The sequence below is a fragment of the Dermacentor variabilis genome, unplaced genomic scaffold (genome assembly GCF_050947875.1).
Source record: "Dermacentor variabilis isolate Ectoservices unplaced genomic scaffold, ASM5094787v1 scaffold_12, whole genome shotgun sequence".
Taxonomy (NCBI): domain Eukaryota; kingdom Metazoa; phylum Arthropoda; class Arachnida; order Ixodida; family Ixodidae; genus Dermacentor; species Dermacentor variabilis.
Window position 1 is genome coordinate 27,359,499 of NW_027460280.1, and position 27,843 is coordinate 27,387,341.

Genomic DNA, 27,843 nt, shown 5'->3' on the forward strand with positions numbered 1-27,843 from the left:
GCTTAATTTACTATATTATAGGGAGTCGGCCCTCAGGGCTGTAGGGGCACTGCCCTCCACCCACACCCTCTACAATGAAACCTGTGGGGGCACTTGCCTCCACTGCCCCCCCCCCCCCCCCGGTTCCTGAGCCCCTAACTTGTGCAGACTTAGCAGTCCATGTTACTTACTTTTGGGTCGAAAAATCCAGCAAAAATGAATGATGCCAAGACAATCAGTGCAGATCCACCAATGAATAGGCAAGTTGCAAGTGCAATGGCTTTCTTGGGAATCCTCGACAGAGTTTTCTGAAACTATTGTTTTGAGATTTGAGTAAAAATGCTTTTTACAATACAGCATGCACTGACAGACCTGGATATCTACGAATCCATCATCAGTCCGCTGCATGCGCTGGTATTTGACATTGCTGAAGTGCTTCTTCTCATTGTCATACATAGCAGCAGCATCCTTGCGACCCATCCTAAAAAGGGAGCAATGGCGAGAATTCAGTGAGACGTTTCGCAAGCAACTTGGCAAGACATTAATTTATAGCATCTCCACCAAACACCTTGGAAAGCTTGACACAACGAAAGCATACCTCTCAAGGCACAGTACGGTCTTTTATTTTTGTGCATTAAATCTTTGATACATCCCCACCCCCAAGAAAAAAAATAAGCAACATGCGTCTGGTCCCATTGGTGTTATACTGTTGAAGTCACTTCATTCACTGCAGGGCACTGGGGATTTTTACGCATAGATACTTTTTTTGAAAGAGCTCACATTTTTGTCTCATAATTTTCTAAAGAACGTAGCAAGATCAGAAAGAGACAAATTGTGGACAAAAACTGACCCATGCAGACTCGGCGTTGGCACGAAGGCGAGTGATATGCACGTCAGATAGCGATGTGACAGCCAGCAGAACGGCGTTGGCATGCAAGAAAACAAGTGCGCCGCGTAGCTATGTTCAGCGCAGGTGTTCACTGTCTGGGCCGGCCTAGGAAGTAGCTTAACATTGCCACGAGAACAAACAAAGGGAAAACGCACTTACGCCATCGAAAACATGAGCTCTGTTTATTTCGTATTTGTGCTCAACAAATGACAGCAGCACATGTTCATGCAAACGAAACTGAAGCATGACAAAATTTACAAGAATGTATTACCTAATTGCTCCTACGGCGGCACAAGTTCCTCACATAGATTTAGGTCTGGTGGAGTTTGTATGAATATTAAGGAGAAAGATGGTCTGCTAAAAGCACCACGGATACCACTTTTCAATTCATTAACACTCTTTGATTGACTAACCACTGCAAGCTACAAATTGCAGCTGTAGCTGCTGGCTAAATATGGCTACTTGAGGCTACGGCTGAACTAGAGTCTAGCCCACGACCTACTGGAACTCCAGACCTGCACAGATATCCGCATAGAGCATAGAGTTTCCTACAAATTTTGTAGGAAACTCTATGGCATAGAGTTTTGATTAAACTCATACAAAACTCTATGGATATCCGGCTTCTATGGGAGCAGCTTGCGCCCACTTTTGTTCAACCGACGGCCGTAGGTGGCGCTTTTATAACCTGTTCGTCTGCTACGCGGTGGGCGGCTGTGCGGCGTTGTAATTAGTACGGCAGCTGTTGTGACGAACTGCTTGTCTAGTTGATGATTTTTGCTAACACAGTGACAGTGATGCCACAAGGCTTTGATCGGTCACTTGGCTCGAAAAGTTGACTGCCCGAACCTAAAAAATGTCGGAGCGTGTAGTCCGCTGCTCTCTAAAATAGCGTTAAATAGCCGCTCCTATTGCCTTTTTCAAGCAGATTATTATAAATCACATTGTATATAGAGTTCGCAACGTACACAACAGTTTCATTGTACACGTTGTAAAATTCGCTTTTGCGCTCTTTAGAAACTTGAAACCACCGTAATGTTCGACGACAGAACGATTACCACTCATTTTAACTCTTAAAAGTTGTCCGTGAATGCGTCGTGAGCTCAAAAAGTGAATTACGCACACCGCTTCACTGCGTATGTATCTTAAGCACCACCGTTATGCTGCCGCCGTACCACGCAGAAAAGATAGCTTTACAGTTTGAAAAGAGTTCCGTGACACGATTTAAGGCCTGCAGTGCAGCACGTTTTAAATCATTGGGATCGCTTAATTTTTTGCAAGCTTGATACTGAGCTAGACATAGAACGATATTAAAAACAAGATATGCTCACCTTCCCTTGAAACAGAATCGATCAGCCTATTGCACATATCGAGCGGAGGATCCTTACTCGTGAATACTTTTACTATGCTTTTACCAGATCATCTGCCTTTCAATACGGCACACAGCAGTAAATCCTAATGTCATCTACGATATTAGGCTATCTGTAATCAACTAAAAAAGCTAGATTATCCTATGAATCTTTTTAAACAATTTTTCCAGTCTCTTACGGAGGCTATAGGAAAGGGAAATTTATGCCGTCGATCTAGCATTGCAGCTGCCACCTATGCTCGTTGTTTACATTTCTTGCACCGCTCCTCCTCTTCTAGTTTCAAAATTCAAACGCAAAGCATTCACAAATATGTTTTCTTTTGTATATTTGTGAATTTACTCAATTACCGCCAATACAAGCGCTTTGTGCCTGCCGAAGTGGCAAGACAAGCGCTGAACAGATCGCAGAAGCAGACGACAGCGAGCAGGTTATAACTAGCGCCACTTTGCTCGTATGTTCTTACCCTAGCGGCAAAAGGGGCGAACTAGACCGGGCGTGCTGGAGGAGGGAGATCTGTGCAGATCTGGAGTTCAGTAGGTCGTGTGGTCTAGCCCACCGTGGTCTTATGTGGCTACACGGCCGCCTCGATCACGCGCGAACGGCGGCGCTTGCAAGCCCCGCCGTGCACGCGTGATCGAGGCGGCCGTGGTGGCTAGAAGTCGATTCATGCCGCCACCACAGTGCCATGGTGGCGCTGCGGTCAGCATTGCGATGCATTGGAGGTATTGGCGGCGAGGAGTTACGGAGTCGCCATCTAGCGGAAGCGCCTCGCTGGCGTAGTATGAGGGATCACGCGGCGAGCTCCTCATAGGTTTTGATTTCAGCGCTCACTGAAAACACCACGCGCGACCTCTACCGGACATTTCTGTAAGTACTTTCGAAACGAGAGAGGTTTTTTACTGTCTAAATAATAATCTTGGGCAAACTGAAAGCACACAATCGTTTAGAGACGCTATCTCTTTACCGAATACGTACAGTGAACGCCACTGTGCGCGGTCGCCGCGATGGAGTCTCCCGAACCGGCTTCTTGCGTGAAAGGTAGGTAAACGCTGAGAGCAAGCTATGTGAAATATGTTCTTATAGTGTTTCTATAACTAAATGGAGCGTAATAGAACGAAGCCTCAATGCAGCGATCGCGTAGATTCCCAGCGACCGACGCGTCTTGATGCTTGTCCGCGCACTGTTTCGCTTTCTCCGCGCGCGCGTTTTCGCACCGTGCCATGAATATGGCACGGTGCGAAAACCCAAAGAGTGTAAAATTTTCTAAGAGTGCACACTCTTAGAAAAATTTACACCCTTTGGGGCGTATCTTGTCCCACAACAATAATCGTCATCTGTCTTGCCCGCGTTTCCTTTCTTTAACGCTGCGAGCCCGGTACTTCCCAGTCACGAACGGCATGCGCGTTATCAGTGTGACGCAGCATTCTCGACAGGAAAGTAGCCAGAGCCGAGTTTTCAAGAAAGGAAACGCCAGCAAGGCAGATGACGATTATTGTTGTGGGACAAATACACAAAGGGTGCAACCGTTTTAAGAGTGTACACCCTTTGAGTCTTATCTTGTTACACAACGATAAACGTCATCTGTCTTGTCCGCATTTCCTCTCTTTAACGCTGCGAGCCCGGTACTTCCCCATCACGAACGGCATGCGCGTTATCAGTGTGACGCAGCATTCTCGACAGGAAAGTAGCGAGCGCCGAGTTTTCCAGAAAGGAGACGCAAGCAAGGCAGATGACGATTATCGTTGTGGGACAAATATACACCCCAAAGGGTGCAACCGTTTTAAAGGGACACTAAAGGTTACTATTAAGTGAACGTGGACTGTTGAAATACCATCCCAGAAACCTCGAAACGCTTGTTTCGTGCCAAGGAGAGACTTATTTTAAGAGAAAATGTGTTCTGAAGCGTCCGCGTACCTCTAGCGCAGTTCAAATCGTCCGCCCTCCGATCGAGGAGTAGTGACATCATGGTCTCATAGTGACGTTGCGCCATCGGTGAGTAGAACGGCGTCCGCAGACGGCGCTACGGCTTTTCCGCGCAAAACGCAAACGCGCGGCCAAGAACAGAGCCAAGACAGAGCCGACAGCAGAGCGAAAGTGGGAGTATGGTGGCTAGCGGAAGGAGAAACGCGCGACCATAAGCCGGTACTTTATTTTATGACGCAAACTTCGACGCTCGTCACAATTAACCCTGACAACGACAGATTGGCTCGCGATGCTGGGCTCAACTTCAGCGATTTGAGCACTGACGAGCGCGACCTGCTGCTGAGGGCTCGCACTGCCGGCGTCGTTGCGTACTACGACGGCGGCCTCGACACCGGCTCTCCGGAGCGGGAAAGCAACGAGGGCTTCCCACGACATCACAAGGACGTGGCATTCTCACTGCTTGTTCGAAATGAAAGTTTCGCGAGCCAGCAGAACCCGCGCAGCACGACGCGATAACGAAACTACTGAAACTCCAAAGTGTGCGCGGCGCAGAGTCGAGCGAAAACGAAACCTTTCGACCACCCATACTACAGAAGGGTAACGTCAAAATGTTATTTTTTCTTAGAATCGAATAGACGTAGACAAGTAGCATTTCCTTCCGTCTTATAATCGAATGAAATGATATTTTCAATACGAGTAGTTGAGTATTAGTAACACAAATTATGAGGAGGGCTTTCGTCATCGGGCTAGTACCGATATGTCACTAGGCGGTCTCAAATCGTGTCATGCATTTACCTCAATTTCTCGGTTACTAAAGCTCTGTTCGCGATTATATTGACACTTTAGACGTTCTAGAACATTGCTCTACCACTTTAACTTGACTTTCTGGTAACCTTTAGTGTCCCTTTAAGAGTGTACGCTCTTCAAACTTGTTTTGGCTGCGGCGTGCTCGCGGGCGGGTCGCTGTCGTCTGCTCGACGCAGTGTCGTTCTTTCTTTCTCTTTCTCTATTTTCTTTACAACACGTCGGTGCGGTATAAAATCACTGTTTCTGCCACTCAGATCGGGTCGCAAAGCTAAATGCAGCAGAATCCGAGCCTAGCCTTTAAGATCTGCATTTTATATCCAGAGGACGCCACCCTATGGGATGTGGATTTGGACGCCACCTATTGGTCGGGTGGGTAACTCTAGTTGGCTGGTGGGGCAAGTGCCAAGTCAAGTCGGAGCCTATCGTTCATCATGGTGCCTCTGGAGATAATGTGGCGGTTACTGTGCTTATTCCTTTTTGGAATACTATTTGAAGTGAAAACAAATTTGTTTGCCGCAGCGGAATGGAACACGAAAGACTACATGAAGAAAGAACATTCACTGGTAAAACCTTACCAAGGTATGCATTGCTGCATGACTACATGCTCCTACGCAGTTGGCAGCGTTGCTGGAAGGCTCACGAACTTTTTTACCCGGCGGATACGCCGGACTTTTGGAGGCCTGGCGATTGGCACGCTTCGCTGCTGGTTGACTCGTAAATATGTTGCTTCCTGATGGAAGTTTGCAAACGCAGGGAACGTTTATGTGATCACAGCGCTGAGGTCCTCCACATAGGAACTTTTTTTTTTTTTCTTGAGATAGCCGGTCAATGACATAGGGGTGGAGCCGAATTCGCTGTATATCTCCCGAGCTTTCGCAATATTTCAACTTACTAGGACCGATGTCCTGAAAATGGTGACCATAGTGGTGATTTCCTTAACTTGATGCCTTTGAAACAGTAATGTCATTTAAGGAAACGCCGCAGACAAAGCTCCCGTGCTACTTTCGTAGCACAGGTGCTTTGCCGGTAAACGTCGAAAGTTGTTTGAAATTCTGTCGCGTGCTACACATGTGGCTCTGTAAATGACGTGTTCAGTTCTGCTTCAGTGAGTGCAATTTAATATTTTTTCCACCGATTTGATCAGTTTACTTTTATTCAACTTGCTTAAGTCGCTTTTGATAAGGAGCAAATGGTCGCTCTTCTTTGAGAAACTACGGGAGAAGAACGGCGCTGCAGTGTTTTTCACGCAAGCTTTCTCTCATTGCTTCCTTGTGCTGCGCGTGCGTCGTCCACCAATACGTGTATTTTTCAGGAGACTGGACGGTATCAGAATCTACGGCACCCGTTCCAGGCTGTAGCGGGCGCGACATCGCGGCTTTTAATGTGATCCAAATTACATGCGCTACGTGATACGTGTTGTAAACGTTTGTACACACGTCAGCGTGCGCGACTTGTGCGTGTTGAAAACACCTGCGTTAGGAGCGAGCTGCGGCGGCCTTCGATTGCTGAATAGGCAGTTGTCACAGAAGCATACAGTGTGTTCACTTTGGCAAAGCTTTTCGATCCTTTTTATTGTGAAGAGCGCGTCTTAGGATCAGAAATTTTAAAGAACGCTTGTTCCGACCAGTAAATCATTTGGATGCATGGTCGCCTATTGTTAACGGCTACATCTCTGAACACAGCTTGCTAAAGTGCGGCGTTGCGAATTCACCTTTCGATTCCATCGCCGAGTGAACGTGTTTACTTTGTGTGAAGTCTGGCTGATATGGTATATTAAATATATGAAAAGTGGTTCAAATAATGGCTGCTATGCACACATGTTGAATTTTTCTGTGATGCATTTTGCGTATTGGCACGACATATATCGATGTGAGCAAGTATATGTATAATAACGAAAACCGCAGCAAGTGGCTGCACGAGAGCAGAATGGCACCTTGTTTTGTGCAAAAATTGAAGCACTGTAGCTTGCAGTTTTATGTTATAGTAAAGATTATGATCTGCAATTATAAATCCCATGCACAATCTGCTTTTGTTCTGCTCATTCTCATGTGCCCATAGTAGCACCCATGTACTGGTTGTGTTGTTCTGTTAAAACACTCCTGCTCTGCCACTCTGTAAGCTACATTTTCAGGATTAGTTCGAGTCTACTTAAATGCTGTATCATGCACTATTCAGTGGCAAAAGAAATACATGTGTGCAGTGGGAGCTGACTGTTTTAAGGCCAACTCCTGCACTTTTTTCATCATGTCAGAGAAATGGTTGCTTTAGATTTCTGTGTCTCCTGTCACATGTAAAATGATGTACAAAAATGCAGAAATAAGTGCCATATCAAAGCCAAAACTGAATTGAAGAAACCAAGCGGCTTGTCGTCAGGTTGCATTACAAAGGCAACATTGCTGCCGAAACCTTTTTGCCAGCAGATAATCTGAATGCAGTTGCTCATGACAATATGAGTTCTACAAATAATGATTAAATACAGGTTCCCAAGATGTCGGCCCCATTGTTGCTGCTGCTGTGCTAATATCATGAGCAGCAAGCACAGGGTGGCTATCAAAACCATCTAAGAGCACAAACTGCAAGTATGCACACGATTATCTGAAATTAATTGCAAATATTACCATTTGGTACACACGACCAAAGTCTCCAGGAAAATTATACAAATTTTATTCAGATTCTTTCGCCAATCAAAATTGCCCGAGTTGCCCTTTAAAAAGTCGCTCGCCATGCTCTATCCTCCGTGATGCTCCAAATACAGCTGCGACAAATATTTGCTGACGGCCGGCGAAGTGGTTGGCAACAAGCCGTTGCAGGAAGTTTGCCGTCAACATTTTTTCATCAGTAGACCTCATCAGTAACGCAAGCATGATATCGCATGCACAGGCTTGACTGATGGCCATAGTAACGGAGTTTGGATGTGTGTGCAGCCCTGTCCATGTTGGAAAAATCGGTTCACAACTGTGCTCACCAGCTGCAACCCCGAATGGCACATTATTGTCGCTTATGTGCATTTTGCCAGCAGCTTGGCTTGGACTGCGGGTGGCAAGCCAATGGGCTGGTCATGTGTGATGACACCGATTGCATGGTTGCCTATTGGCAACGATTAAAAGTGCATTTGACTAATTTAGCATTGTTCCCATGCCATGCAACAGCATGGCAAGCCACTGATGGGCAATCAAAATCCACAGGAGACCTTTCACTGACCTGTCGAAGACATTAGGCTTGCTTATTTTTCACATAGACCTGATCGTGAATTTATTTCACTGATATCAGTGTGTATGCATATAATGAATGTCAGCTATTATAAAGGTATCTTCATGTCGTATGCAACTTTAAGTTGTTATAGCAAGGTTCGGCTTAATATTATGTGCTATTGGAGCAAGCTTGCCATGGTGGCCAACTGGCTGTGACGTGCTGCTGAGCACAAGGTGGTGATCGGATTCCTAGCCACGGCAGCCGCATTCAATTGGAGATGGAATGCTTGTGTGCTGTGCTTTGGGTGCACGATAAAGAACCCTAAGTAGTCAGCCTTAATCTGTAGCCTTTCACTGCAGTGACCCTCATAATCCAATGTGGAGGTTAAACCCCACAATTTTATTGTTGAATTTAATTGCATAATCTTGGGGCGCTATAACGTAAAGCTATTCCAGTTCTGCAATCAGCCCTCCACGATTGGTCACAAACTTTTTTGGACTGCCCCCACTTCGTCTATCTTTCATGCGGCATCACGAAAACTGTGATAGCTCCCCATCTGATATGACGTGTACGCGCTGATTATGCATGATTGGACCGAACAAAATGAAAATAGTTATTTTTGATTCGACGCCTTTTCGCCAGTAGACCTCGGCTATTGGTCAAAAGTTTTAGGGGTGCACCCACTTCACCTGTCTGTCATGCGACGTCACAAAAACTCACCATGTCATAATGACGTGTACGTGTTAAAGGTGCATTAATATGCCAAACGAAACTGATTTTTTTTCCTGTATAGCCGCAGGCTGGTTCGGAAAGGAATAAAAGATGGCTGCCGCCGATCGCTCAGGCGCTGGCTACTTGCACCTGTCAGAGAGAATGGGTTTATTTGCATACAATAAAACTTTTCGCGTGGCCATGTACCATTTTTGAGCACTTTCGGCATGTTTACGACCTTGCTCTGCCAACTCTTCTTCGCTGAGTATCCATTTTAGCAGCATTCTTAACCTTCTGTTGCATGCCGCCACGATTTTCGACCAGATGCCGGCACCACACTCTTCATCCGGTTATTGATTTTTGGCTCGGCCCCATCGAATCCCTCTCCACTTGAGCGTGCTCCTCGCCTCTTGTGAGCCAATTAGATAACACAAGCCGCTCAGTGTAGGCAATGTTATTCGTTTTTAAAGCCTACAAAAGTGACCTCCTCTAAATGAGGAGAGCGTTTGATTGGTCTCTTCAGACAACTCTGCGGGTTACCGCCGGGTGCTTGCGTCGGTGGTTACGCAAATTTGACGTCAGGAGATTGGAATGTTGAAATAGTTTCATGTTATAGGGCCCTTGGTGAAGCAGCAAGGTTGTTAGGCTAATTTTCTTATTAGCATTCTTTAAGCAGTACCTAAGCAGATGACGGGTGCACCTTGTGGTTAGTGGATATGGCATAAATTCCAGCATGTTGCCTCCAATATTTATCAGCGAACTGCAGAAAGTCACAGGCACCGCCTAATATGGAGGTCATGCTGAGCAACCGCGTTGGCCCTCACAAAGTTACAGTTTATGCATCACTTCTGAAGAAAGGTGGTAGTGGCGTTTTTTTTTTTCCTCCAGTTTTGGTAACAATATGTCTACTTTTGCAAGTTTTAATACTGCATTCACTTGTACTTCAAACAAAGTTTTACACAGAGGCTGCTCTATACCTAGACTATCTGAAACTAGGCTTTTTATGAGGTCTAAAATTTCGTTGCTGAAGGAATTTGGTTTCTCAAGGGCTTCCTTTTTTCATTGATAATTAATGGGGTTTTATGGTGCAAGGGCCATGGATGGCCAAAGAGGGCCAAATGTTTTTTAATTGATAAATCAACAGGATTTATGGCACCTGAGGCAGCAATAGGCCTATAATAGCCCCCAGCATGCATCACATCATAACGCCCACCAGTACTCAACCCCAAGGACTGGCTGCCCTGCCCCAGATTTCCACTTTGATCCTCATCTCTCCTTGATGACACAACTGTACCACATATTTTCAAAATGTTCTTGCTGTGCTTGTGTCTAAGCATGGTTGGCAGGCATGATGACAGCATTTTTGTTCTTTCCTTGCAGGGGCAGGTATGACTATTCCAAATTGGGATTTTTTAGGTCACACAATGGTGACCAGTTCATATATTCGACTAACACCCGATCAGCAAAGTGCAAAGGGTGCAATATGGAACAACTTGGTGGGTGGCACCTGCTTTTTCTGTCTGGTTTACCATTCATATATGACAATACATGGATACCATGTAGATTTTGAAATATAAGGATAGTGACTTTGGCAGCAACTTTTTCCAAGACGTTAATGACAGTGTTATATGAACAGACTTGCATATGAAAAATTCTGCAAAAGTTTGCAAACATAATGTCAAGAAGTTCATAGAAATCTGGCTAGAAGTGCAAAGTGTGGAGCTGATAAATTAACGTTATTTAATTGAAGTGTTGCCTATGATGGGTAGTTACTGCAGTGGCTATGGTGTTGTTGCCCTGCCAAGAATTTAAGTCACGGTTTTGATTTAGGAAGGTGAAATACTCATGTGCTCCAATTCTGTGAACATTCAAGAAACCTAGGTGGTTAAAATGAATCTGGACTCTTCAACTTCCCCATAGCCCAGGCTTCACCTCTACTGAAGATAGTGAATAGCAGTGCCACATCCTGACAGAAGGGGTCACTGCGCTTTATTGACACTCCACGGTAATTCTTGAGAAATATACTCCCGTATTCTCAAACCATCCTTAATTCGAAGTCCTCCACCCCTCAAAAAGAAAAGATAATGCTGCGTTTCTCAAGGAACGCCTGTGAGGTGTAGTGACTACTTCTGTCGAGGAGCGGCGCTTCCATCAACATTCTTGAGTCGAGGTGGAGGGATGATGTTGAATACGGGGGTAGTTTCTTCTCCAATCAAAGGGTGGCACTGTGCTCAGATCGGTGGAGTGGAGGAAGGGCTTCGAGTCGAGGATAGTTTTATAGCATGATGCAAACATAACTCTCTTGCATACCTTTTTATCCTTACTCCTCTTTTCATGTTTTAGGTCTAATTACATCAAATTAATTCTTTTCAAGGCATAAAGTGGGCATATTGTCATGAGAGAGCAGAGAGTTAATACAGTGGACTCGCATTAATTCGACCCTCATGGGAGCACAACATTTGATCGAATTATCCAAAAGGTCAAATTAACAAACGGTGGCAAAATGAACAAGTTCAAACCTTTTTTATTGCTTGATGTAGTTTGTAGTTGCTGACAGACTACTTCAATGCACTATTACAGTAATTGTATGTGTAATCGTCGATCAGCAGCCTACAGTCCCTCAACACTGTCATTGGTGCCGACAAAATCCTAAAAGAAGACATTGTCTAGGGCACAGTGCAAAACGTCATCACTGCAGGAAGGGTTGCTGCTTTCACTGTCATTGCCTGGTGAGGCAGTAGCGCTGTCTGCTGAATTTCTTGTTTTCAAGCTTTTAGTGAGTGCTAAGAGCCAAATGTGGCGAGAGGGAAGGTTGAAATAACTATTTTGCATTCGAATTAAATGACTTTTTCTTCAGTAGCAATGTTTGGTTTCTTGCTGGGACTTTTCAGTGCATTTGAATCAAGCAAAATGTCTTTAAGTCAGGTCGAATTAATGGGAACCAACTGTACCAATAATTCGTCACTGCTCATGCTCAGCTTTAAGTACATGGCTGAAAGCTATTGAAGCTTGCACAGCTTGCTCTGACTTTTGTTACACATTCTTTTCTAGCCATGCAAGTCCAAAAATTGGGAAATGCATGTACACTTCAGAGTCCATGGCACTGGAAAGGAGCTGTATGGTGATGGTTTTGCCGTGTGGTATGCAAAAGAAGCTTTGGAATTGGGTAAGTGCACTGTTTGGGAAAAAATATCAGCATTCTTAATTTTCAAGCTAATCCCACTGCACAGCTTGACAGACTTCTCAGTGGCTACAAATATGTACTTCAAGATAAAACTAAGTCTTGGTGACAGGTTCCTCGCATGCACATGCAAATCCGTGCACGACAGTCCGTCAAGCAAGCAATTAGTTGATGTTGCCTGAGCAGTCAGATCGATTAGCACACTCGGATATCTAGAATAAAACCTACTTGCAACAATTCCTAAGTAATTAGTACTTACCATAAGATCCTGCATTTAATACAGATCTTTTCAATTATTAGCATCCCTAATTTCTGCCTTGAACTATATGCGGATCCAAATAATCTGGCTTGAAGGTTTGGTTTCATTATTTCTGCATGGCTACCATCATCCTCAAAGGCTGAAGCGGGCATTGCCAGCCATGTTGTGTAAATGGATTGCAGATGCATAGGTGAGCATCAAGGAGAACCTTGTGTGTCGCACTTTTAAGAAGTGCAGTATTTCGAATGCGCTCAACGACACAGAAGATTACTATCTCTGGGAAGAGTTCTTGGACAAGAAACTGTCCAAAGACAGTGCAACCGAAGATGACGATTGAAGTGAGAAGTCCAATGTCAGTGTTTTTGCCAAGTTTGCCTCACTCGTAATACATGAATGAAACTTCTTTTTTCGCCTTTTTGCTATCCTCAAATCTCTCCTCGTATTATATGTGGCCTTATATGTGGCATTTACGGTACTATTGTAAATATTTTGCCATGAAAAATATGTATACTGATGTGCAACTAAGTGCATAGTATTGACCTTATGACAAGCATTTAGATGATTAGGCACTGTTTGCATTGCACATTGGGTGACAGTAGATTAAGTAATAAAATTTAAGATGTAAGTTTTTTTAGTTGTAATTGATTTTTATTGCTTATTTCATTTAGGCGCGTTTAGGTTGGCATTTTTTGTGTTGAACACTCTTTTGCTCATAATGGTTAAGTCCACAGCACTGCACACTGTGTGTCGCACTGTGAATACATTAATTTTAATAGTTCTAAGGATCACAGACTGTAAACAAACAAATTAACCTCTAAGTAGTTTGCTCAGAGTGCATTGTCATTTAAAGGTTTACAGCAGCAAAGACGCTTGCACATCCTTTTGCATTCAAGTAGAAATAAGACTGATTGCAGCTCCTTGCACTTGTTCAATAAGAGTTGTGCAAAAACTGGTGAGAAATAACTTGCCTGTATTCCCAAGGTTCACAATGGTACTATAGCCATTGACAGGTCAAGAATGCGGCAGCAAATGTCCTCCTCCAAGGGAACAGATACACCGACATATTCTAGTGAATTACCTTGTCTTATTTTTCCTCCTCCTCCCGGCTGCCTTAGTCCCATCTTTTGCCATGCTCAAGACCTGGCTCATTGTGAATGCCTTGATGCCAATGGGGTTGAAGTTTAAAAGAAAATATAGCCATGCAACTTTTGACATATTTCTATCTCTCTACCACTATTGTGTGTTTTCCTATTTCATATCTACTTGCTTTCAATTGCTTTCAATTGCAAGTGCTTTCAATTCTTTTCAGTTCTGTGTCACCTTTGACTAAGTGGATTCTTGTTTTATTTCAGGACCGGTATTTGGTAGCAAAGATCAGTTTTCTGGTTTGGGAATATTTTTTGACACATATGCCAACCAAAATGGCCCACATAATGTAAGCATTCTTCTGTCGCTACTTGTGAGAGTGCACTTCGTGAGGCTGTATTTGGAGCTGGAAATTGAATTAGACCTCACTAATACGTTGTTGATATGCATGATAGAAATTTGGAATGAGGCTTTTCCTGAATGTTTTATAACTTTCATGGAAGTGACTTCATCAGACATGACTGAAGATGTGCTTTAATTCTTACAGCTGTGCCTGTTTTGAGCAGTTTAATAGCATTCTGAAGTCAGAGCTATGAATGTTGCTTGCCGGAAATTGTGCTTGGTACAACTTTGTTACACGACATCTGTTAATTGGAGTCATACAGTTGATTACTTTTCTGAAGGTCTGCTTGTGCATCATTTTCTTCAATTTGGTTTATTGGTTCGAGGTAGCTTTGCAAGTGCCACTTGCACCATGGCCTTGATTTTAGGTCAGTAGCATTTGTTCAAAGAATCATCTCATGCAGGATGTGCAGTGTTCAATTTTTAGAGCTTGTGCATCTAAATGAATACAGCTGAATAACTTTGAAGGCTAGTGATTAACCAAGTTATTTCACCTCATGTTAAGGTATGGCACCATCTTCTGAAAGTCTTCCTGTTTCCTGAAAAAAAAAATTATTTTAATTTATTAGTATTACTTTTTAACATTTTAAGCTTCCCCAGACATTCAAGAACGCGCTGCAGAAGGAATTGTTTCTGCCTAGTTTCAAATGCTGGTGAATGCCTAGGTGTATGGTGTTTGAAAAACTTTTTTCTCAAAACCTAATTTTTAGAAATTCTTACGCAAACACAACAATATTATTGTAAAACATATTTCAAGGAAACTTCATTTGCTTCTTTGTTTCACATTAGGTCATGCCATGAACTAGAATAAGTGAAAACTGTAGTCTTTAATGTTATGATGCTTCATTGGAAACATTACCATATAAATTGGTGGTTTAGTTTTTTAGGGTGTAACATGATGCCGGCACACTGATCATGATAGCATATATCCTAGTTCATTGCAGAGATCGCCCATTTCACTACATTAGTATGAAGTATATTTCTGTTTCTGTGCTGCATTTGTGAATTATGACTGTTGACGAGACATATTTCAGTACAATTTATCTTAAAATCAAAAATTTGCAACCCTGTCTTTGTTTAGCACACTTGAAGGACCTTTGAATCTGTCTTTCAGAGAACACTGATAGGAAGTAGTAGTTTTAAGTCAAAATTAGGATGCAGTAGTGGCATAACTTAGCGTGTTAGTACTGAAAGCATAAACAAGTCTTGAATTTAAATTCTGATATGATATTGGTAATTCTGATATGATATTCGTTTTTTTGGGGCAATAATGTTTTTGTCTTTTCTGTGTGGCAGTCTGACATGTGATTATTTCTCACTTCTTCTGCAGCATGGTCACCCCTACATTTCTGCAATGGTCAACAATGGATCGTTGTCATACGACCATGACCGGGATGGCACCCACACTGAACTAGCTGGATGCGAGGCCAAATTTAGAAATGTTGATCATGATACTCATGTTGTCATCCGCTATGAAAATGACATTCTGACAGTAAGTGCCTCCTTCTGCAATGCATTACTGCTGCGTGTAAACTGCCTAGACGGTGTCACGTAGATGAGTGTTGTACAGTTGAGAAAAGCTAAACAGAGTGAAAGCAGTAGGGGTGTGTGAATGTTCGAAACCTTCGAATCGAATAGTCACTGCTCGTAAATGTGAATATTTTTTCAAATATTTTTCGAATATTTCAAAATGTCAACTGTGCCCAAATAAACATGAAATTGAAGCAAACATATGGGATATTTTCACTCCCACTGGCATAGTATATACATAAAGCATCAAAGCTTGCGCAGTGAAGCAGGCTATGTCACTTATGTAGGGTATCCATACTTTACAGGCTTTAGAGCGATAATTCTTGTTCTCTGGAGAGCTCTGTGATTGCGAAGAAACTGGTTTCCACTAATGCTCCATTTGTGCTTTCAATAAACAACGCTTCATAATGTGCTATGTAACGGCAGGAACTTGCTAGCTTTAAGGATACTTAGATGTGAACATTGTTTATATTAATTGTGATAATGGCTATTCATTATTTGAAAACTATTTGAGAAATATTTGATTTGATCTGCTTTTGGCGCTATACGATTCGTATTTACATGGTCTCAAAATCACTATCAACACACCCCTAGAAAGCAGTGATGAGGATCTTGATCACACTTCTGATTGGATTCTCACATCTGCTTTGCTGTGCATATCAGTCTTGCAAGACTATGTAATGTTCACTTTTGAGCATAGGCAGGGACCACAGAATTGAATTCTCATAACCTATATGAATACAATATTCGAATGCATCCTTTAATTTGATCCTCAGATAATGCGAACAAATGCTGTATGTGCTGTGTTGGGCTTAACCCTTTGAGGGTCGATTTTTTTCACCATATGCGACTGCCCAGTGTCGATTTTTTTTTATTGGAGATGCCAATTCTTCTGAAGGACCTATGTCGAAAAAAATTTACCGTAATTTTTCTAGGGTGACCATAAAGTAGGAAAAAAATATTTTGCGTTGGTATATATGTACTGTTTATTCCTGAATAACAACAATAAAGAAAGGAAACAAACTTATAAGAAATAAGAATTTGATGCATTGTTATACACATAAGGCTTAGAAAATGCACACACTAGAATATTTCGCAAGTGTCAAAGGTTTCTGCTCTTACACTAATATTTACGTCCATAGCGTAATCAAACTGCGTAGGTGAGCGCACTCAAGAAAAACTGTAGTTGTGTGCCCATCAAGGAAGCAAAACGTGTGACAAACTTCCGCTAATCTTCATCTTATCGCCAACCAGAGGCAGTTAGTTTTTGCGAGTCGCCAAAAAAAGAAAAAAGAAAACGCATGCACAGCGGCATCCTTCCTGTTCACACCCCTGTGAGCACTAAACGAGCGAGAAAGAGGCGGTCGCCCTTTGAGCGATTAGTATCAAGATAGCCGCCAGTTTTGTCTGCACAAGAAGCCGAAACCGCCCGCGGAACAAAACCCAAACCGCCGCCCGCCTGCACTCGCGTCAATGCGCGAGCGGTAGTATATAGATGCGCTGGAGCAAACTAGCTCTAAAAGAAACCGTACAACGAAAACCGAGAAAGGGCGGCACAAGAAAAAAATATCCCTGTATTCCCACATAGTGGCAGTACATGCCAGAAAAGAATGTTAGGAAATTGGCGAACATTTTAAACGTACAGACGGCGCCGTAAATATATGGCATCGACCATTTTGGAAGGGCGACTTCAATGCCAAGGTAGGCAAGAAGCAGGCTGGAGGCAAGGCAGTGGGAGAATATGGCATAGACACTAGGAATAGCAGGGGAGAGTTATTAGTAGAGTTTGCGGAACAGAATAATATGCGGATAATGAATACCTTCTTCCGCAAGCGGGATAGCCGAAAGTGGACGTGGAGGAGCCCGAACGGCGAGACTAGAAATGAAATAGACTTCATACTCTGAACTAACCCTGGCATCATACAAGATGTGGACGTGCACAGCAAGGTGCGCTGCAGTAACCATAGGATGGTAACAACTCGAATTAGCCTAGACCTGAGGACGGAACGGAAGAAACTGGTACATAAGAAGCCGATCAATGAGTTAGCGGTAAGAAGGAAAATAGAGGAATTCCAGATCAGGCTACAGAACAGGTATTTGGCTTTAACTCAGGAAAGGGACCTTAGTGTTAAAGCAATGAACGACAATCTTGTGGGCATCATTAAATAGTATGCAATAGAAGACGGTCGTAACTCCGTTAGACAGGATACCAGTAAGCTATTGCAGTAGATGAAAGATCTGATCAAGAAATGCCAATGTGTGAAAGCCTCTAACCCTACAGCTAGAATAGAACTGGCAGAACTTTCGAAGTTAATCAACAAGCGTGAGACAGCTGACATAAGGAAGTATAATATGGATAGAATTGAACATGCTCTCAGGAACGGAAGAAGCCTAAAAGCAGTGAAGAAGAAACTAGGAATTGGCAAGAATCAGATGTATGTGTTACTAGGAATTGGCAAGAATCAGATGTATGTGTTAAGAGACAAAGCCGGCAATATCATTACTGATATGGATGAGATAGTTCAAGTGGCTGAGGAGTTCTATGGAGATTTATGCAGTACCAGTGGCACCCACGACGATAATGGAAAAGAGAATAGTCTAGAGGAATTCGAAATCCCACAGGTAACGCCGGAAGAAGTAAAGAAAGCCTTGGGAGCTATGCAAAGGGGGAGGGCAGCTGGGGAGGATCAGGTAACGGCAGATTTGTTGAAGGATGGTGGGCAGATGGTTCTAGAGAAACTGGCCAATCTGTATACGCAATGCCTCATGACTTCAAGCGTACCGAAATCTTGGAAAAACGCTAACATAATCCTAATCCATAAGAAAGGGGACACCAAAGACTTCAAAAATTATAGACCGATCAGCTTACTGTCCATTGCCCACAAAGTATTTACTAAGGTAAACACAAATAGAATCGGGAACACCTTAGACTTCTGTGAACCAAAGGACCAGGCAGGATTCCATAAAGGCTACTCAACAATAGACCATATTCACACTATCAATCAGGTGATAGAAAAATGTGTGGAATATAACCAACCCTTATATATAGCTTTCATTGATTACGAGAAAGCGTTTGATTCAGTCGAAACCTCAGCAGTCATGGAGGCATTGCGAAATCAGGGTGTAGACAAGCCGTATGTAAAAATACTGAAAGATATCTATAGCGGCTCCTCAGCCACCGTAGTCCTCCATAAAGAAAGCAACAAAATCCCAATAAAGAAAGGAGTCAGGCAGGGTGATACGATCTCTCCAATGCTATTCACAGCGTGTTTACAGGAGGTATTCAGAGACCTGGATTGGGAAGAATTGGGGGGTAAGAGTTAATGGAGAATACCTTAGTAACTTGCGATTCGCTGATATTGCCTTGCTTAGTAACTCAGGGGACCAACTGCAATGCATGCTCACTGACCTGGAGAGGCAAAGCCGAAGGGTGGGTCTAAAAATTAATCTGCAGAAAACTAATGTTTAACAGTCTCTGAAGAGAACAGCAGTTTACAATAGGTAGTGAGGCACTGGAAGTGATAAGGGAATACATCTACTTAGGACAGGTAGTGACTGCGGATCTGGATCATGAGACTGAAATAATCAGAAGAATAAGAATGGGCTGGGGTGCATTTGGCAGGCATTCTCAGATCATGAACAGCAGGTTGCTATCATCCCTCAAGAGAAAAGTTTATAACCAGCTGTGTCTTACCAGTACTCATGTACGGGGCAGAAACCTGGAGGCTTACGAAAAGGGTTCTACTTAAATTGAGGACAACGCAATGAGCTATGGAAAGAAGAATGATAGGTGTAACGTTAAGGGATAAGAAAAGAGCAGATTGGGTGAGGGAACAAACGTGAGTTAATGATGTCTTAGTTGAAATCAAGAAAAAGAAATGGGGGGGGGGGGGGCATGGGCAGGACACGTAATGAGGAGGGAAGATAACCGATGGTCATTAAGAGTTACGGAATGGATTCCAAGGGAAGGGAAGCGTAGCAGAGGGCGGCAGAAAGTTAGGTGGGCGGATGAGATGAAGAGATTTGCAGGGACAACATGGCCACATTTAGTACATGACCGGGGTAGTTGGAGAAGTATGGGAGAGGCCTCTGCCCTGCAGTGGGCGTAACCAGGCTGATGATGATGATGATGATGATTTTGAACTTGTTCGCGGCGTCATATATTTACGTCATTGACCCTCAAAGGGTTAAAGTATGGCGACACTAGCGAAAAAAATGAATGGAAAGCTACCCTTGTCAGATGACTACAAATGACGTCGCACACATTGGGTAGCCCAAAAGCTTGAGGCAGAAAGCAAACTGAACAGCTTCTTCACATCATCCAGGAAATAGACAAGCTGTTGTAATCAAACTTTAATGCGAACCTGCTGACAAGGCAATTACTTCTTTTCACACTGTGCATTAAATACTTGAACGAGCATTGCAGGTTTTGTTGTATGCTCTAAATCTGATTTGTCCATGCAAGTCTTCCTCAAGTTTAGGGTTTGAGTAGCTACTAATACTGTCAAGATAATCACTGAGAAGTCTTTGTATGCAAACAAGGGCTCAGCATTCATTGACCTTTTCAAATGCATGCTATTTGTCAGTTCTGTGTTTGCGGACATCTTTTATTACCTTTGTTGTGCAAACCTAAGTCAGGCAAGCTATAGCATTTTCAAAGGAAGGGAGATTTTATTTTAAATTGGCAAAGGCTTCTTTCGTCAACTTGGAGGTCTCTTCAACTTTGGCATATTATCGCTGTTCCTTTGAAGCGGTGCTATGAATTGGTCTGGGTATCGCTTATGTTTTTAGCTGCATCCACTGATGACCTTCAAAGGTTTTGTGTGCTGTTGTGCTTGACGTAGCTTTGTGCTGTGTGAATTCTCATACGCATTGATGTGATGAATACATATTTATTCTAAGTGTGGTCAGAGCAGCATCTGCAAGTCCTTATTAATACCACGTGAGGGCTGATTTTCTTTTATGTTTTGCCATGCCCCTATTATACTAGTGTTTAAAGTGGGCCTCCACAATGGCACAAGCAGTTGGCGTGTAAGCATAGTGGCTCATGTACAAAAGGAGCACGGCATGGCTTTCTCAAGTCTGTACACTTGAAGAAAGGTTAATCCTAACTGTTTTTGTGTTTGCTCACCATTGTAATGTTTTGCAACCATGAAACCTGCTATGTGTTTCTTGGGTTAGTTCCCTATTTTTAATCAATTTTCTTTTGTATGCTGCTACAGGTGGCAACAGACATAGAAGGGAAAAATGCTTGGAAGGAATGCTTCACTGTGAAGGGTGTTCAGCTGCCAACCCATTATTATTTTGGGGCATCTGCAGTCACTGGAGATCTTTCAGGTGACATTTTCTTAATTGGTGTATAGTAACATTCATATACAGAAAGTGTATTTTCCTTTATGATTTGTCCTTGTTCATAAATGAAGTGTCTACAGCACTTGTGTATGCAAAAATTAAACATGGGACAAAATAGCTAATTATATTTAAAAGGGATTGCTTACTTTTAAAATGTTTCTGTTGTGAGCTTTGTTGCAAAATATATTGCGAGTCACCTCTCGAGAAAGAAAAAAATCGGGTAGCCTGTATCAGGGACGCAGGTGCCGGGAGTATGCCTTGTGTGTGCTGCAGAGGGTGTACAGGCACTAGGGTAGAAATTATGTAACCAAATACACAAGTTGCATTTATTTGGGGATTAGAAAGCTTGCATGCCTAATTTATGTTACAGCTAGTGGAGGTCTTGCGGTCTAATTTTGCAATCATGCTCACTCCCTATTTGTAGTAGGCCCATTTGCATTTCAGAGGGTATTTGGGCACTACCTAGTGCCCAAATACCCACAAATAGGGTGCCCAAATGATCCTCCTATAGTGGTGGTGCCCGAAACTTCCCTACACCACTCGAGCCCGCTGCCATTGTAGCTAGTTGGGGCTCCTCTGCTTGCCCCAATCTCCTGTGCTTGCGCTCCCTATGGAGACGGACACATTTCACCATGGTCAAAGGGGCTGAATGTCTTGCTGCCCGAGTCTCTTCATGCTATTTCTGGACCCTACGTGTCAAACGCAGGGGTACATAGCCAAGGAAGGTTGAAATGTCTGCAACAAATTGAACACGTGTATACCTTATAGCTCCTGATGAGCACAGGTTTGAGGTAGAAGAATTATACCTACCGTGGCTGAGTGATCTCTCTCAAATGTGACCACTCCCACTTGGATCAACAAACGTACTGCTGAGCAATGCCTCTCTGAATGCCAATTGAGAGGCTAAATTTATCTCCGATTATGTCATGCATGGTGTGACAATGCCATCTGTGTATGCGACAAATGCATGATTGAGTAATTGCTTAAGCTTCATATACCATTAAAGCAGCCCTGCAACATTTTTTGACACCTTAACTGCCATTACAAATTTTGACAAAATTTTTAACAGTGGAGAATTTTATTTAGTCCTGCATATTTTGTGCCAATTTTTTATAAGTATGATGCCGCGAATGCCTACTATTGTATTTTTACTAGTCTTATTAAAAAAAGAATACCAAAAGTCATTGCGTATCATTTATATTTGTCAAAATCACAAGAAACTGCATGTATACACATGTGCAAAAATTGCGGAATGTTCACGAGTTAACTCATCATCGGCATCAGAGGACGCTCGCAATAAGTTACCTCGTCATAGGTAGTTAAGGGTTCTAACATGGTAAATGAACCTGCTCATTTACTAGACAACACTGCCATAACATCCGAGACCAACGTTGCTGTACTTGCTGTAGGAAGCTTGCAGTTTCACTAAAAGAAATTGGCAGTTTCGCTTCAAGGGCAAAGCATTAGTAACAGTGATAACAAGGTTTAGCGTTGTGCTCGAGCTGCTTGGACGGTGTTTGAACTATACGTGGACGTGACATACACTGGTGCGTCAAAATTGCTGGTATCCTTCAACATGCCCTGTTGGGAATGTAATGGCATCATCGCACAGGCACCACTGCATTGCCCATAAAGAGTGGCACTAGTGGAATTGCATCACTTTCAGGTTGTGACTACTAATATTGGTTCACAATTTTTAATAGTCTGAGAAGATTTAAGATAAAAGGCATACACTGTGAATGAAATATTTCATTACTTTCGTTTGCACGCTGCAGGTCTAAAAAAGTCTGAGGAAACGTTCAGTCAAGAACATAAGACTGGTCTTAGCAACTTTGGCGTTTGAATAGAATAGTGTGTACCTTGTATATAGGGCATAGGTGAACATATAGCATACATATACATGAATATATACGGAGCATCACTGTGACGGTGAAAATTTGCATAGAGTGTCCATACAATTAATAAATTGCCTGCTCTTACCTTCAGCTTCCTGAAAGACCTGCAACTTTCGGTGTATGTTTCTATGTACTTGCCATTGGCTAAATTTATGTAGACATGACCAATTAGTGTCTTTCACAGTAGTAGTAGAGAAATGTCATCTTTCACAATAAGGTGGTAGTACCATCAGGTGGAGCAAAATGGTACTATTGGGGCAATACTGTGGCTTTCTAGACAGGTGCACAATGAAGAGCCATGTGATACAAAGTATAGAACGTAGATTTTACGCACTTTACAGCGACTATTTTTAGGCCACTTTACAGCCAAATCACATCTTTCATAATAAATCGTTAACGCTACCATTTGTCATGGCGCTCTTTGGCCAAACCTGGCCCTTGCGCCACAAAATAACACACATCATCAATCTTGAGGTAATGTTTGAGTAGAACACGTTGTGGGGCTAGTTGGTTCATAGCTTTCAAAAGATGGAGCGCCAACAGAGACAGCACACCAATGGAGAAATATAAATGACAGGACAAAGCGCTTTGTCCTGTCATCGATGTTTCTTCATTGGTGTGCTGTCTCTGTTGGTGCTTCATCTTTTGAAAGTCATGTTGGCACAAAAACTCAGTGCAATGACGGATAGAGCACGCAGGTTTGTGCGTGGGCTGGACTGCATGGGTTCGAGCACATTTTGACTGCCAAAAAGGAGGGAAAGAGCACAAGGGTGTTGCAGTAGCATTTGATTGCTGATCCAAGCACATTCAAAAGCTATTTATTGAAAGATGGCTCCTAATAGCAGATATATAGACACAGCTTTCATAATAAATTTCATAAATGGTGATAAAAAATTCATTACTAGCATTTAAAAAAAAACATTGGGGGCAGCTGTTAGTGGGCTGAAGAGTAATTTTTCAGTGTGTCATTTCTTTTTGCTGTAGTGCCAGAGTAACTCTTTCATTCATGTCCTTGACAGTACATTTCTAAATTTGGTCGCATAGATACTACGTAAACAGCAAACATAATGGTGATGCACTTGCACATTTTCTTCAAAATTTCATATTGTGTTCAGTTTTCATAAGACATGCAGAACGGTATTGCAAGCTTCAAGTCATCGTTTCAGTGCACAAATAAAGTATTCATCACTGACTGCAAAACCTTTGTGACCTTTGCAGATAACCACGATATTATTTCCATGAAGCTGTACGAGATTGATGTTGCGAGTGAGGTGTGTATCCATTTCCACCTATGAATCAGCTGTAACATTGTGTTGCACTGGTTTCAAACTACAGCCTTATTTAATTTGCCCTTCATGCAGAAACAGGGTGACGCTGATGCTGAAGACAGGTCAAAGATTGTGCCTGCTGCATCATTTTTTGCACCACCAAGAGGTATGGTGGACAAATAATTTCTGTGTTGCAATTTTTCAGCCACGATATGGCATACAAGGCAGTGGTACACATTAGGTCCACTCAATTCACCCTGCATGTCAGGAACTACTTTACTGCAGTTCAGTGCCAAATTCAAGTGTTTGTAAAACCAGCCCAGCCCCTCTTGAACGAGCCCTATACCACCTCTCCCGTTAGTCCACGAAATGCTGTGAACTTGTTCTTCACTGTGTGAAACGAGTGGCGCTTTATGTGGATGAAATTAAGATATGTTGGTGATTATTGTATCACTGGCTTCTTTGCAAATAATAAGTTGTTTAGTGATCAAGAAATAATAACACGAGGCGACGTGAAAAAATTTCTGGTAATAAAGAACATTTCACAAATGTTATTAAACAGTCAATGTAAAAGAAAGCCCATTCTGCAATTTAGACACAAATCAATCATGTCAATTGAATGACATAAGGTTTTGTAAAACGCACAAGGATATGTTAAGTGTAAATGTGCAATTACAATGCCACTTACCGAGATGGTGGGTCAGAGAGTCTATGTCGCAGCCAGCACCAGCAGAAATGAAAAACTACGGATGTGGTAAACCTTATGTACAAAAAACAGTAAGGTGCAGCACCTAACAAGTCGGTTTTGGAAGCACAGGCAAATGGCGGACCTATTACTTTCGAATTAATTGAGGCAGCTTCTTCAAAGTGTTTTCTTCCTAGAAATGGAAACTGTAAAGATTGAATAAAGTGCACACAGATAACGTACACAGATTCCTACTATACAAAACAGTAGTCTCTGTTGTATTTTGGCCTTACACCTATGCTGCATACAAGCTTCTCTTGTTTCAGATTCTTCCTGCCAGCTGCTAGAGCCTCCACTTTAACCACTGTTGTCAAATTACATTTTCATTAACTGTGTATATATGAACATTGCATTTAGGAATGGTGGTGGTGTGTTTATTAATGTAGTGGCAGGAAGAGCAGCATGGTGCTGCCACTAAATGTTGGGTTGATGTCGAGTTTTGCTACTTTCATTTCAAATTGTTTGTCTAACAAAAACGCTAGTGAAAGTGCCATGATAAACAGATCCAACTGCATTTGTACAATACGAGATCCCAATTGCATTTTGTATGATATGACAGCGAGCTCGTGCCAGTTGTGAAATATTCTAAGGTCATAATTGAATGCTACAACCATGTTTACATTTTTTGTGAATGTTTTCTATCACTCAGTGTGACTGCTTAGTCATAGCAGCTGCATTTTGGAAATAGGTGCAGATAATAATGGGAGGTTACCGTTTGCACCTGATCACTGCACTAGCAATGCACATTTCCTTTGCGGACATGTAGACGGAGTGTGTATGTATGGCCTTTAGCTTCAGTTAAGCCCTTATGCTTTGTGGCAGAATTTGTAGTGTGAACGCCAGAACAGAGTAGACCAACCAGAATCAACATAGAAAATACTGTATTTCATACAACCTAGTTCGAGTGTGCAGTAAGACTTGCAAATTCTCAAGGCTTTAAAAAAAATTTTGCGACTGATGCATTCGTATCTGTATGCAGACCACGTGGACGACCCACCACCTGCCCTGTCTGGAACCAAGCTCTTCCTCATCGTGCTGTGCGCTATCCTCGGGCTTGTCTTGTGTGTCATAGTGGGCTTTGTGCTCTTCCAGAAGCAACAGGAAACTTCCAGAAAGAGGTTCTACTGATCACAAGGTCGCTGCCAATATGAAATTCATTGGGGGAAAGGGTCATCATTAGTCGGAGTATAGAGGCCTCACCATTCATTTTTTTTCCATAGTGGCATCCATTTTCTTATTACTTTTACACATCATGATGCCAACGTTGAGGATGTCTTCATTGCTATCATGAGTGGTTGCAAGACTATGGGTGTGAATGGGAAAATGTAGTGTTACTGCCGCTATCTATAAAAGTGGCTGTGATTCACAGAATGCATTGGTATTCAGCTATACCAAGCTGGGTTTCATTCATCACATGGGACTGCTGCATCTTGCTACGCAAGAACATATGGGCATTCATTGTTATGGGCATGATCCGTGTTTTTCACGAAGATGAAATGTGAATAAAATCTGGAACTTTTATTTTCTTGGCTCTGTAGTTTTCATCAGCACTGCATCTGGTGAAGTTTTTCCTTAACAACTTCGATGTGCTGGGCGCTGGAAAAGAGGGGGGGAGTGAATATGTGCCCATGTGGTGCACACTGCCATGACCATACCACTTTTGTATTGCATCCGCCCTGCAATGAAAAAAAGAAATTTGGCACTGCCGAAAACTTCATTGGTAGCAACATCGGAAGAAATGTGCATCAGTGTGGTGTTTTGTATTACGCCTCTTAACTGCTGCACTCTAAAGAGGGTCACGACAGTGGTCTAACAAGTGGTCTTGCCCTGCCTGACAAAGTCCCCTTTTCGAAATGTTGGCTGTGCCTTGAGACACCCTTTGTTCGACCATTCTTGATGGCTGTTGCACTGTCACAGTATCAGCAAGCGTTAAAAAAAATTTTACTCACTGAAGTTGCAAGTTGGTGACGAGGTTTTGCATTTTGCACAGGTTCTGGAAAAAAAAAAAAAATTTGGCGAGTTGCGTGCGCAACAGGCAAGACACACAGCTTACCACTTCGGAGTTGTGCAAAGCGTGCTCTTGTAATGCGAAGTTTCTCGCAGTATGCATCAGTGTCTGGAAAAAAAAAAAAAAATTCGCTACCTTGCATGCACATCGAAAGTGAAGCATCTTACCTCGCTGCTTTTAGATCCTTTGACTACCTGCCTCGCTAGTGACCCAACGCTGTTCACATTCACTTGTATGCGATCACAAAGGCGCTCCTTCGACTCCACGAAGAGGCCACGAGCACTCGATGCAGAACTGGTCATTCTTCTGGTGGTGGTAGCGAAAATATCTTTCGGGCACCCACGTTAGCGCAGCGGTGTTGTTATACCTAGGCGATAATTATTTTAAGCTATTGCATTTGACTACCAAACCACCACACTAGCAGACGGAGATGACGATGATTTAAAGACAATAGAAGAAAAGCAGGCAAAAAGAGTGACTACAATTAAACATCTTGAACCCCTCGCTAACAACTGTTCCAGAGCACGGTGGAAGAATAGAGATGCTAGAGTGTACTAGTGATGCTCTGACGGCGCTGCTCCATGGCTCTCCCGCGCTGAGGCAACGCCTCCTTTAAAAAGATGCCTGCCGCGTGCGCCGAAAACCTGCTGCCCTTACCTTTCCCCTTTTCCTCCTTTTTACTCGAGGCGGTAGCTAGCGATCGTTGCGGTGGTCGCTTGCAACATATGCGCACATCACCGCATGGCAGCGCGGCCAGCGCGGCCGCCGCTACCGCCGCGACACCACACCGCCTCAGTCCCCTTGGCGGGGGATAGGGACGTAAGTGGCGCCATCTCTTGACAACTGATCGCAACTCAAGGCGCGACGGTTACAATGGGTTAAAACCCCTGCATCTACGCGCCACCGCCGCTTTCTTAAGTAGCGACAACCTTTGTTGTGCGACGCCTTTTCCCCTCACACCAAATCCGGTTCCGGTATTTCCGGTTCCGGCATTTCCGATTTAAAAATTTCCGGTTCCGGCGTTTCCGCTTCCTGTAGTTGCGCTGCGGGAATTTCTGCTTTGACTGCTGTTAGACGATGGTGAGACGCCCGCGCGTGCTTAGCAGAGCTGTGGCATCACCATAAGAAGAATGCAAAGGGGACAAGCTGTTGTATTCCGCTGAAGTAGTAGTTCGAGGTCGCTGTTGTCCAAATGCACGAAAAACGGCAGTGGTCTCCAAGCGCCCAGGCACTACATTCCGCTGTACGT

At 43.1% G+C, this 27,843-nt stretch overlaps 3 protein-coding genes and 1 long non-coding RNA gene across 6 annotated transcripts in view; 1 reads left to right on the forward strand and 3 right to left on the reverse strand.

Moving 5' to 3' along the window:
• Nucleotides 1-2,382, reverse strand: part of LOC142565997 (uncharacterized) — an 82,918-nt gene extending 80,536 nt beyond the window's left edge. The window contains exons 1-3 of one of the 3 annotated variants that reach the window (XM_075676672.1): nucleotides 2,197-2,382; nucleotides 352-460; nucleotides 171-293 (exon numbers count right to left, since the gene is read on the reverse strand). In XM_075676672.1, the coding sequence (XP_075532787.1) occupies nucleotides 171-293; nucleotides 352-459 (231 nt within the window). In that variant the 5' untranslated portion in view covers nucleotide 460; nucleotides 2,197-2,382. Of the gene's footprint in view, nucleotides 1-170; nucleotides 294-351; nucleotides 461-829; nucleotides 1,097-1,139; nucleotides 1,401-2,196 lie in introns of those variants that run through there. The other 2 variants (XM_075676671.1, XM_075676670.1) reach the window with 2 other exon arrangements.
• A 2,966-nt stretch (nucleotides 2,383-5,348) lies between these two features.
• On the forward strand, nucleotides 5,349-26,107 carry LOC142566069 (vesicular integral-membrane protein VIP36). Its single transcript, XM_075676806.1, has 9 exons — nucleotides 5,349-5,544; nucleotides 10,249-10,364; nucleotides 11,920-12,034; nucleotides 13,661-13,743; nucleotides 15,127-15,288; nucleotides 20,549-20,663; nucleotides 23,792-23,844; nucleotides 23,935-24,007; nucleotides 25,566-26,107. The coding sequence occupies exons 1-9, from the start codon at nucleotides 5,397-5,399 to the stop codon at nucleotides 25,712-25,714; spliced, it is 1,014 nt and encodes a 337-aa protein (XP_075532921.1). The 5' UTR covers nucleotides 5,349-5,396; the 3' UTR covers nucleotides 25,715-26,107.
• Nucleotides 13,669-25,405, reverse strand: LOC142566071 (uncharacterized). The gene is made up of 2 exons (XR_012824962.1): nucleotides 24,530-25,405; nucleotides 13,669-14,335 (listed from the first exon to the last, which is right to left on the reverse strand). It is a non-coding gene; the product is annotated as an uncharacterized LOC142566071 (long non-coding RNA).
• On the reverse strand, nucleotides 25,564-27,258 carry BORCS7 (BLOC-1 related complex subunit 7). Its single transcript, XM_075676807.1, has 5 exons — nucleotides 26,762-27,258; nucleotides 26,640-26,702; nucleotides 26,536-26,579; nucleotides 26,242-26,262; nucleotides 25,564-26,182 (listed from the first exon to the last, which is right to left on the reverse strand). Exons 1-5 carry the CDS (start codon nucleotides 26,894-26,896, stop codon nucleotides 26,131-26,133), a joined length of 315 nt encoding a protein of 104 aa, XP_075532922.1. The 5' UTR covers nucleotides 26,897-27,258; the 3' UTR covers nucleotides 25,564-26,130.
• Nucleotides 27,259-27,843: the final 585 nt, after the last annotated feature.

Coding starts and splice junctions, on each gene's coding strand:
- LOC142566069 (XM_075676806.1), top strand. CDS start 5,397: ATGGTGCCTCTGGAGATAATGTGGCGGTTACTGTGCTTATTCCTTTTT. Junction 5,545..10,248: donor ACTGGTAAAACCTTACCAAG/GTATGCATTGCT, acceptor CTTTCCTTGCAG/GGGCAGGTATGACTATTCCA. Junction 20,664..23,791: donor AGTCACTGGAGATCTTTCAG/GTGACATTTTCT, acceptor TGACCTTTGCAG/ATAACCACGATATTATTTCC.
- BORCS7 (XM_075676807.1), bottom strand. CDS start 26,896: ATGACCAGTTCTGCATCGAGTGCTCGTGGCCTCTTCGTGGAGTCGAAG. Junction 26,580..26,639: donor CTTTGCACAACTCCGAAGTG/GTAAGCTGTGTG, acceptor TTTTTTTTCCAG/AACCTGTGCAAAATGCAAAA. Junction 26,183..26,241: donor GCGGATGCAATACAAAAGTG/GTATGGTCATGG, acceptor CCTCTTTTCCAG/CGCCCAGCACATCGAAGTTG.